This window comes from Galeopterus variegatus, unplaced genomic scaffold (genome assembly GCF_000696425.1).
Source record: "Galeopterus variegatus unplaced genomic scaffold, G_variegatus-3.0.2 Scaffold407, whole genome shotgun sequence".
Classification (NCBI taxonomy): domain Eukaryota; kingdom Metazoa; phylum Chordata; class Mammalia; order Dermoptera; family Cynocephalidae; genus Galeopterus; species Galeopterus variegatus.
Genome location: NW_007726518.1, coordinates 584,959 through 596,951, shown reverse-complemented (window position 1 = coordinate 596,951; position 11,993 = coordinate 584,959). Strand labels below are relative to the sequence as shown.

Here is an 11,993-nt window from a genome sequence, read left to right as displayed (position 1 = left end):
ACCCTCGGCGGGAGCGCCGCCACACTCTCAAGCGGCGCACTCTCCAGTGTGCCACCGGGCCGGCCCTCAAAGAAAAAGTTCTAAATGCTAATTATGTAAAAAAAAACCCAAGTTCTGGAACTCTTCCTTCATCCATAAATAAATAATTTCAGTCAAGAGGAGCTGGTGTAGTGACTAGCTCATCAGAGTGGTCAGAACTTTAAAATTAGATATCCCCTTATGCGTGACTGACAAAGCAGACTCATTCAGATACCTTCAGGGATATGTTTCTACCATCGTACGTACTATTCTGGGAGCTGTGTGGTTCCAGTTTGGTTTTGCTTTTGTACGTTATTTTGATGCGATGACTTTGGGGACTGGGGAAGGGAGCACAGGCACCTGTTGTATCCAATGGGCTTGTGGTTGCAGGGCTCCCAGATATTGGTTCCTGCCACACAGCAGTCCACGTAGTAGCCCAGTAGATCCTCCCCATTTTTTGGCCTGTCCCACTGCACCACGACCGACGTCTTGGTGTTCCGTGAAGCAAGTACCCGACCAGGAGCAGAAGGAACAACTTTGCAGAGGAGAAACAATGATTAGTGCAATAGTATCAGAGTTTTGGAAGCTCCACTAGAGATCTTCAAGCCTTTCCCCATAGGCAAACAGGTCTGGGCTTTGGATGAAATTTGGACAAGGGAGCAAGGAGCAGGGAGCCCTGGGCCAACAACCCGGGGGACCTAGACGGCGCTAGACTCTCCTGCCTCTTCCCGAGGCCCACCTGACTCCTAAAGAGAGAGAATTACAATCATGAAACCTCCTGCACCTCCACCCCAGCTGTTAAAAGAGATCTCCTGGTGACATAAATGATTTGGCTAACTGGGTAATAACTATTTTTGGAATGTAAATTACTAATTTTAAGAAAATAGGACACATTTTACTAGATCCGTGGGGATCTCTGAAGAGACTCAAGACTACATCATGATTCAACCATCAGATCTTCCCCTGCCAGGCCCCTCAGTGGGCTTAGCCCTGGTGACACCAGCATCCTCAGAGCCAGCCGCCTGGGCCACATGCCCCAGTGTGTGTCGGTTATTGTCATTTTCTACATGTGCCCCAAAGTGAAAAATGACCGGGGCACTTGCAGAGAGATGGTAGTTCTCTTCAAGCCTGTGGTTCTGGAAACAAGTTTAAGAGCTTCGGTTCAACCAGCATCGGATGGAAACCCGAAGATGACCTGGAGGCAACTATGACTCCATTCCTGATGCCAGCCTCATTCCTTGTTTATTTTGAGATCTGGCTTTCTCAGAAAATATGACATTAAGGCAGAAGGCAAAGAAGCATCCAGTTACTCAGGATCAGAATTCCTGACAACTAAAAAAGTCTAGTACAAAGGCTTCAGGGGATTTCAAGTTCTTAATTGCTACAACTCTGGAGTGGATTGCAATTCAGAACTTCTGTAAATCTTATCTGAAATCTTTCGAAAGGGATTTTCAAGCCAGATGGGCAAGAAACTCTAATGCATTTACAGTTTGGATTTTTTTTTTTTTAAGTGACCATTGCACAAACATATTTTTAACCCACTTACTGGTTTCATGAAAAGAAGATGGAACTTTGGAGAAATCCTGAAAACCGACAAAACATGGCAGAGAGCTCTTCATCTCTTGTGAAATGAAATTTTAAGACAACTTAAATTTTAACTCATATATAACTTTAATGTCTTTATTCATGCAATGTAATCGTTGTCCAACGTCACCATCTTTTTGAACTGTCCTGAATTTTGGTCACTCGCTATAATAACTTACCAATTGTATCCTGTGCCTGAATGGGAGGAGTTTCTTCCGATGGGTCACTCAAGCCATGCTTATTTGCTGACAACACTCGGAACGCGTATGATTTCCCTTCAGCCAGATCAAAGACGGCGTATCGAGGGGACCTCACAGCTGTCTGGGCGTTGACCCGCTGCCAGCTGCCACTTCCAACCATGGACTGCAAAGAGAGGCAGGCCTTATGGTGGACACAGAAAGCTCCCCAAAAGTATGTGGAAGGAAATACTCCATGTTAGCTGACCAAATTACATGTCAGATAAGTCCCTAGTGTCCTGCACACGGTGGACAATCAGAAATCTTTTCTTAATTTTATGAAAAGTGACTCCAATTTGGAGAAGTAAAAAGTCACCCAAAGTTGAAAGTGTTTACCACTAAACAGTTTTCTATTAAAGCAAATAAATGATAGAAACTTAAGGGAATCAATAGGTAAGTTGTAAAATGGAATGAACTGTGAAAAATTAAAGATAACTTAGAAGTATATTGGTAAAATTTCATCGAAATTCAATGGTTCACATCTCAGTTTAAAATTTTACCATATTACAACTTTATAGTAGTGGGAAAGTGACAGCAATCTAAATCTCTACCGATAGGGTAAGATACATTCTATGTTTATATATTTCAAAACATGTATCTATTTAAATTATTGTATAAAGATATTTAATCCAATGATAGGAAGTATGTCATTTTGTTAAAAGTAGTATGGAATTAAAATTGTGTGTTTGATAGATATATCAAGTACATAAAAATCTATAGGGAAAAAGAGTATAAATATATGTACCACATGTTAATAGTGGCTATTTTATATGATGGAATTATTGATGATTTAAATTTAATTCCATGCAGCTTCTCTGTATTTTCCAAATTTTCCATATTTCATGTTTAATTTTTATCATCAATAATTACTTCAAAAGCCTCAATTCCATGTTTTATTTCATTTATTTTCCTACAGAGATAAAATCCCCTTTCTGAAAATAATTCTATGGTAGCAAAAGTTGGATACACATGAACTCTGCTGAAACCTGCTGAAAAGAACTGTGAAAATATTTCACATAGGAACCCAGGCTTCTGGAAAGTAGATTCATATTTAAAGGAGACGGTTCTCTCATTTTGGCAAAAGTGGAAAGCCACTTTTTTGGAATGACCCAGGTGTCCAGGGTAGGAGGTCCCTGTTGATGTCCCGGTGCCTACCCTTGGTGACTTTGTGTGTTCCCAGTCTAGATGAAGGAAGTCTGGGACACGAGGGAGCCACACTGAGGGAGTGTGGAGGATGCTGAGCTGGGTGGGTCAGAGAAAGGACCCTCATGTTAGACAACGACAAGGGAGTAGGGAAGGAATGGCCAAGCTTCTAGAAGCCAAAGAAGAGTTGAGAGCCAGTAATTACAGTTCCCCAATAACCAAGCATTGCAGAGAAGTAGGGAGGCCAGAGGGTCAGTCTGAGATATCGCTCACTTCCATTTCTGTTTGTGCTGTGTTTCATCAAGTTGTATTATACGTTATTGTATTATATGAAATGTTATGTTCTGTATCACATGTGTACAGTGTACATTGTATTATATACTATTCTGTAATAAAAATTTAGTATGACAAAACCATAGTTAGAGTTTGTAGGACTTGAAAGATTTTTCTAATTATGGCCCACAACCAAATAGTGGGTCTCAAGATCAGATTCGTGGGTCACAACCTGCATTTTTTTAATGTAATAAGACAGTCTAGATTAAAGCAGAAGAGAATGCATAACACGTAGTAGGTTATTGTTTTTGAAATTTTGTTGGTTACATTCGTGTGTGTGTGTGTAGAAGGCTGCAATGTACAATGTATTTTGTATTTCTTTGTTTGTGTCCATGTAGTAGGTTATTGTTTTTGAAATTTTGTTGGTTACATTCGTGTGTGTGTGTGTGTAGAAGGCTGCAATGTACAATGTATTTTGTATTTCTTTGTTTGTGTCCAGTTTAAATAGCCTCCAAGCCGAGGACCTTGTGATTCTGAGGCTAACCTTCTCCATCTGGTGCGAATTCCCTCTACAAGATCGCCCCTCAGTGGCCACACAGCCTGCGTGCAAATGCCAAGAGCAAGGGCAGACTCCTGCTTCTCATGGAATACACGGCACTTGGGAGCCTAGAATGCAGCCTCAGGAAGAAAACGTATAGATCCCTCAGGTCCAATTCCTTCACTAGACAGTGGGAAACACTGAAATCCAAGAGGCAAAGTGACTGCCCTGCTCACATGAAGGTGGCAAAGCTGACCTTGGACACAATTCCCCTCGTGCCAGTTTCCATTCCAGAACCCTCCTCATGAAGTCACAATTCAGCCCCTGTAGCACACTGTAAATACGACAATGTGAGATCAAGCAGAGATCTGCTTTTTCAGGAGATGTGACACTGAGTACCTTCTCGATGAAGTACATGAGGGGGTCCTTGCCGCGGGGAGTGGGGGGCTCCCAGCTGAGGACGACGTAGTTTCTGCTGATTTCTGAGGCATGCACATTGGTGGGAGGTCCTGGGATCTGAACGTCACCTAGAGGAGCAATAAACTTAGTGAGTGCTGGAGGAAGCCCAGTCAGCCCAGCCTCGGGGAGCTGTCCTCTCAGCCCAGCCTCGCGGCGCTGTCCCCTGGGTATATCACAGGGCGGTAAAGAATGGCCAAATCAGTGCTGTCCTTTGCTTTATTTCTATTTTGAGAAAGCAAACAAACTACTTTTTCAGAGCTAAAGTACAACACACTGTTAAAGATCTTCCAGTTACTTTTGTGTCTGGTATAAGCCAATTCATTAAAAAAAAAAAAATGTCTCACCCAAAAATCTTCCAGAGTCTCTGCTGTAAGGAGGGAAGGTTTACCCAGAAGAAATCAGGCATTTAACCAGAAATGAAACTCCAACTGTACTGGGAATTTGTGCAGAGAAGGTATTAGCAATGTGCATTCTGCTACCATAGAATACAGAAGCATCACAGAACGAGATTCCACATTGCTAATGATCCTCTCTAGCCACTTTCTGCATACTGAATGCCCTCAAAGCATTTACATTATACGTCAACTTCTAAAGCACCTTGTTTTTTCCTCCCTCAGATCCATACCACATTTGCAAGCACTGTAATCTATGCCTACTCTATTTGAAATTCTGGAGTTATATTGATAAGCCTTTTTACAAATAACTGTGATAGAATATTTGCCATCAGAGATGTCTGGTATACCTCTCTTCTGACCTACACCTTTTTTTAATATCATGTGAGGTGTCTAGAATTTATGTTTTTATTTATGGGACATTCTCATAAGGGGATAAAGGTTTTCTAGACCCACAGTACCTGAAATTGTGATATAAAATATCATGAGCTTAGATTAGCGCATGATTAAAATGGTTTGAAATGTCCCCAGGACATCTCCGGGCTTTCCTCAATATCCAACGCCTCCCTCAAAACACTGCGGCAGGTGAGAAATTGAACAGCCACAAGGAAACAGCACAAAACAAGACTGGGTTTCATTTCCCAAGAGTTCTTTTACAGACTGCATCACATTTTAGAGGCAACACGGCCTAATCTAGGATCATTCTGGCAAGTGGGTTGGATTTCAAACAAGGAGTCAGTGTGTCTCCAGGATGGTGCAGAGAGTGACTGGGCAGAGCAGGGAGCCCAGGACACCCAGCTAGCCCACCTTCCATCGTACCTGTGTACACACCTGAAGAGATCCAAAGAGAAGGACACTACAGAGACAGAAGATATGGAAAAATCATCTTCAGATAAGATATGCTGAACTCCCAAAACTGAATCGTGGCACCGAAGACACAGGAAGCAAACCGAGAGGACAGAAGGAAGCAAAGAAAGTAACAAAACCCTGGGCAGGTGTGAGCAGCGGGATGCAGAGCCTCTTCCACGCACTTTCAGAACCGAAATGTCTTGCTGTTTTTGGACCTGGCACATAGCTTCTAGGCCAGAGAAAGTGGAAAAAGGAATATTTCATTTGATGCCAAGGCAAGACGTAAGAATCTAGTTTATGTCAGAAAGAAATTCCCCATCAGGGTAAGACACTTGAGTTAAGACTTTCTTCATCACCTTGGGCCACGCATTTAGCAGGAGCCACAGATCCGCAGATGGCCCCAACCATGGACAGAGGAGGACAGGACTCAAAATGGCCCAGTGAGCCAAGGAGGGCCAAAGAAATGTGATGATATTCATGACAACCTAGAGCTGAGAGGAGAATCTTAGAAAAAGCAGACGGGAGCTGAGCAGAATGAGAGGAAACAGCCAGCTGCTGTACCCCGGGCACTTGTCACTGTGGACCAGGCACTGCTGGCTAGTGACACTGCCCTCAGCCTGCTTCAGCATCAGGGGCTGGCCAGTGGCCCTGTTCCAATGCGTCACATCAATGCTGCATAAAAATGGTGACTCATACATATCTCTCATATAGAGGCATGCATATTTTTCTGCATTAAAATTATTTTTAAGAATAAAGTAATTATGCTAACAAAAATATATGTCACATTTTNTCAACTTCTAAAGCACCTTGTTTTTTCCTCCCTCAGATCCATACCACATTTGCAAGCACTGTAATCTATGCCTACTCTATTTGAAATTCTGGAGTTATATTGATAAGCCTTTTTACAAATAACTGTGATAGAATATTTGCCATCAGAGATGTCTGGTATACCTCTCTTCTGACCTACACCTTTTTTTAATATCATGTGAGGTGTCTAGAATTTATGTTTTTATTTATGGGACATTCTCATAAGGGGATAAAGGTTTTCTAGACCCACAGTACCTGAAATTGTGATATAAAATATCATGAGCTTAGATTAGCGCATGATTAAAATGGTTTGAAATGTCCCCAGGACATCTCCGGGCTTTCCTCAATATCCAACGCCTCCCTCAAAACACTGCGGCAGGTGAGAAATTGAACAGCCACAAGGAAACAGCACAAAACAAGACTGGGTTTCATTTCCCAAGAGTTCTTTTACAGACTGCATCACATTTTAGAGGCAACACGGCCTAATCTAGGATCATTCTGGCAAGTGGGTTGGATTTCAAACAAGGAGTCAGTGTGTCTCCAGGATGGTGCAGAGAGTGACTGGGCAGAGCAGGGAGCCCAGGACACCCAGCTAGCCCACCTTCCATCGTACCTGTGTACACACCTGAAGAGATCCAAAGAGAAGGACACTACAGAGACAGAAGATATGGAAAAATCATCTTCAGATAAGATATGCTGAACTCCCAAAACTGAATCGTGGCACCGAAGACACAGGAAGCAAACCGAGAGGACAGAAGGAAGCAAAGAAAGTAACAAAACCCTGGGCAGGTGTGAGCAGCGGGATGCAGAGCCTCTTCCACGCACTTTCAGAACCGAAATGTCTTGCTGTTTTTGGACCTGGCACATAGCTTCTAGGCCAGAGAAAGTGGAAAAAGGAATATTTCATTTGATGCCAAGGCAAGACGTAAGAATCTAGTTTATGTCAGAAAGAAATTCCCCATCAGGGTAAGACACTTGAGTTAAGACTTTCTTCATCACCTTGGGCCACGCATTTAGCAGGAGCCACAGATCCGCAGATGGCCCCAACCATGGACAGAGGAGGACAGGACTCAAAATGGCCCAGTGAGCCAAGGAGGGTCAAAGAAATGTGACGATATTCATGACAACCTAGAGCTGAGAGGAGAATCTTAGAAAAAGCAGACGGGAGCTGAGCAGAATGAGAGGAAACAGCCAGCTGCTGTATCCCGGGCACTTGTCACTGTGGACCAGGCACTGCTGGCTAGTGACACTGCCCTCAGCCTGCTTCCAAAGAAATGTGATGATATTCATGACAACCTAGAGCTGAGAGGAGAATCTTAGAAAAAGCAGACGGGAGCTGAGCAGAATGAGAGGAAACAGCCAGCTGCTGTACCCCGGGCACTTGTCACTGTGGACCAGGCACTGCTGGCTAGTGACACTGCCCTCAGCCTGCTTCAGCATCAGGGGCTGGCCAGTGGCCCTGTTCCAATGCGTCACATCAATGCTGCATAAAAATGGTGACTCATACATATCTCTCATATAGAGGCATGCATATTTTTCTGCATTAAAATTATTTTTAAGAATAAAGTAATTATGCTAACAAAAATATATGTCACATTTTTATCTATTATTGACATGATTATATATGTATATACATATATTTTTATAACTGTTTAAAATGCTTTCACAACTATTATCTTATTTGGTTCTTTCCATATATGGAGGAAGATAATATTGTTCTCCTCCAACTTAAAAATGCAGAAATGAAGTGCAGAAAAATATAGCACTTTCCTAAGACCACACAACTATTGAGTGGTTGAATAGGGATCCAAGCTTAGGCCTTCAGAATCCAAATCCCGCATTTTGCTCTCTCATCAACCCAAAGAAGCCACAACCTCCCCAGGAGATTTTTGTCTAAGTCAATGCAACATGAAGTTTATTTGGAATTTGTAGAACCCCCAAGAAGACAGAATTCAAGAGGATGCACAATCAGAAATGAATACTGTAGAATTCAGAGCAAACAACTAAACGTGTGCTACAAGTGATCTTCCCCAAGACAGTGCATTGAATGCCTGGATACATAATTTTTAGAATAAAAGCAATGTCATTATGTTCTGCAAGAGCCTATTCTGGCCTTTCCAAGAATAGAGTATCCATTTTTCAGTGGAGTAATTCAAGAAATTTTGGAAAAGTTGGATGGTATGAAGGGAAGAGCATTGATATTAATTTAAATATTTGAAAAAAGACAGTAGCTAAGATTAAAAGGATTAGAAAAACTTAGCCAAAAGTCTAAAGTAGTGAGGAGCAATTTTTAGCCAATGAAAGTAATGAGTTTCTGCTTCATTAAAATAAGCGGCATTTAGCAAGTCTTTTCTAGCTAAAGCAGTGTTAAAAGAAAAAAATCAGCTCCTATGAAGATAGATATGTGTGGAAAAGGAAATTCCTAATAGCAAATTTTTATACCCAGAAGTGGTTTGCTGAAAAACATTATAGAATCTCTTTCTCTTTCTAAAGATGTTTTTAAACTAAGGAGTATTCATTGTTTAAAATGACTGAGGTGAACAGGTGAACTTTTCAAACCTCTATGTCAACATACCAGAATTTTAATTTCAGACCTGGTTTGTGTCAGACCGTGGAAATTGCCTGCGCACTGATGCAAAGCCTCATCCCGGAGAACTGAAGCCCTAAATGGCTGAACTCCAGGCAGCACAAGGTCCCAAGTCAAACAGTTTTGCATCTGAGTGTCTCACTCTCTGCCTTCTATGCCCAGCTACAGGAGCACAGCCTCAGAAATGTTTCCTGGGGTATGAATAAAACTGCTATGTTCAAGAAAGGATCGAATAAAAGGAAAGCACATGCCCAGGGATCCAGAAAGCCTGACTTTGTATAAGGAAAAAAACGAGAATAAACATGAAAAACGGTGTCTGTGACTTTATTCCAGTTGGAAATAGGTGCTATTGGGTTTGTAAACCGAACTTCCTTTTTATCCTTTGGTAAACCAAGTCTTAGAAAATGTGGTATTTCTTTATTTGGCACTTAGAGAGTAGCAAGGTATTCATATCCTGAAACCTCTAGGTCTATATATAAAGAGATAGATTGTCTCTCCAAAAAGGCACAGTTCCTGCCTTAGAAAGGTTTATTAGATTATATGATTTCATGTCCCTGGAGCTTTTCACTATGACCTTGACATCGTGCAAATTTCATCATAGATATGTGACATTTATAAAGCATGTTACACCTTCTCATTGTGGGTCATTTTTACCAGATTTGAATTCCTATATGTCCACTCAGAGTGGTCCAGATCACATCTCCTCTCGCCATTCCTATGGGCCCAAGAGCGGTGAAAAGAAAACGCCTCTTCCTTGGGCATGCCAGAGCTCACGGTGTGCACAGCCTCCTGCTGCAAGAACATCTTCTCTTCCCATATAATTTGGGGCCGTTACTTATTCCTTTAAATATTTATGCTTTAATCATCAAAGAGGTATCAAGAACTTATTACACACCGGTATGATGAGAGGCTAAGGTGAAGGAGGCAGTTTTTAGAACATGATAAGTCAACCCTGCCCAAATTATTTGCTTTTGTTATTTATTGAGCATCTTTCCCGATTTCTGAGTTCTGGGAGCAGAGGTTCTTACTAAGGCTTTAAATGTCACTGTGGGATGCACTAGAACTCGGAAGGGTGTTCCTCAGGGAGTTTACTTCCCTCGTGGGGAGCATGGGCACACAAAGTCCTTTGGAGCTCCTAGAGAAAAGTCTTTATGGTGCAGAAGATGCAATGCATAAATTCCATTTGCAGGCCTATCTACTTCAACTATGAACATGTATCAACAAATTTCCCTGAATCTGCAGGTATTTGGAGGAAAAAACATTTGGGACTGCTGCAGTTTTAAAGAAGAGTTCCATAGTATCTTTCCTCAGCCAGGAACATGTATCAACAAATTTCCCTGAATCTGCAGGTATTTGGAGGAAAAAAACATTTGGGACTGCTGCAGTTTTAAAGAAGAGTTCCATAGTATCTTTCCTCAGCCAGTGGCTCCAAATTGATTTGGAATATTACTTTTAAGTTTTCTCTCATTGTACTCTATGAACTAATTGTAAGTACAACTAAAATCTTTGGATTTCTGATTAAAAATGTTAGATTCTCCTTCTTAACAAATCATTGTTTCTAACTGTCTCTGGAAAGACTATTAAGGAGAAGTAGTGTTCACAAAATCAAACATAAATAAGGGAAACATAAACTTTCAAACCAAGACCATCATTTGGCCAAAAAGACTCAATCTATTTCAGTTAAAATGTTAGGAATAAAATTTTTGCTTAAAAATATAAGACAAAATACTATACCCTAATGGACTCTGTGAGAAGGACCCCAGCATCCACCAGCAATCAGATCTTCACTTGAGTTTGGTTTCTTCTCTGTTCGTCCCCAAGAGAATGCACATGTGAAGCCAGTGGATAGCAATGCAGTCCACAACTTTCTCCACCCAGACTCTCTCTTCTTCCCACTCCTCGCCTCCCTGGTTTATTTTGTTTAACTTCTGTAGACATTAAGCTTGTGCACTTGACCTGCAGTTATTTTTACATGCAAAGAGTGCACCCACCCCATGGATATTTTGTGTCCCTCTCTCACGTGTCCAGTTACTATCCTAAGTCCCTAGGGTACCAGCAGCTGAAATGAAGTGGTGAAGAGCTACTTACCTTCAAGGTCATCCTGACAGATTACAACATCTTTCTCTCCCTCCAAATGAATTGCTGCAGAGAGAAAGGTGGGTACGAAATTCAACTTCCAAAAGATTTTTAAAGAAAGCACATGTTTCCCCTAATTCAATGCAAGGTCTGAATCACATTTGCATTAGGACCACAACACGTGCAGTCACCTGGAGTAATTAGTGTTGATATTTTGGAAGTAGTCCTGGTACTATTTAGCACTTCTCGGCTCTCTGTAGTGGATTCAAAGGACAATGAGGGTAAGGAAAATAGTCTCACTTTAAACCATAATTAAGGGTCCAATCCCATCAAGGAATCTGCATCATGTGAAATTAAAATTCACAAATAAAGTGACTTGGTCTCGAAGGCTTCTAAATCTCACTGTGTTGAAATTACATCATCAACGGACTGAGAAAGGTCTAGTCTGAGCCAATTTAACTGGATCCCAGTGAAGAGTGTCATGAAGGTGAAGCACGTTAGTTTTAACATGTAGATGTCAGCCTGGCCATCTCATTCCTAAAGGGGCATTGACAGAGCCATAGGAGAACAGTAAAATACCCCGAGCTTCACTCAGCACCTAGTGGTACTGACCTAGTGCTAAACCAAAAAAAGACAAATCGCACACACAACAGCCCAAAGTTTCCCAGTCATAGCTGGAGCTTCAAATATGAGTGGCCTACCTTGTAATCTTTTGGGGTCAACAGGGGCGAGAGCAGCCACTGCATCAGAGACCCTGGAAGGTCGGCTGATGCCTGCGTTATTGACCGCCCTGACGCGGAATATGTAAGACCTTCCTTCAACAAGGCCAGTTACAGGGTATTTGCAGATTTTCACGGGTGCGTCATTGCACTGAACCCAATTATTAGTTCCCACTTCACATCTTCAAATAAAACAAAAAGAGCAGAGAATAATAAATGTGGCAATCTAATAAATATATACTATATATCAAACATAACAGGAAAACATCTCACATTGGTAAAATCTGTGCTGTTAAAATATTGATGTGTACA

General features: G+C 41.6%; 1 protein-coding gene across 1 annotated transcript in view; it reads right to left on the bottom strand.

The window, feature by feature from the left end:
* MYOM2 (myomesin 2) overlaps positions 1-11,993 on the bottom strand; it is a 107,073-nt gene that overhangs the window by 59,276 nt on the left and 35,804 nt on the right. The window contains exons 9-13 of the mRNA XM_008568408.1: positions 11,664-11,863; positions 10,975-11,028; positions 4,192-4,319; positions 1,782-1,965; positions 379-553 (exon numbers count right to left, since the gene is read on the bottom strand). Coding sequence (XP_008566630.1) covers positions 379-553; positions 1,782-1,965; positions 4,192-4,319; positions 10,975-11,028; positions 11,664-11,863 — 741 coding nt within the window. The remainder of the gene's footprint in view (positions 1-378; positions 554-1,781; positions 1,966-4,191; positions 4,320-10,974; positions 11,029-11,663; positions 11,864-11,993) is intronic.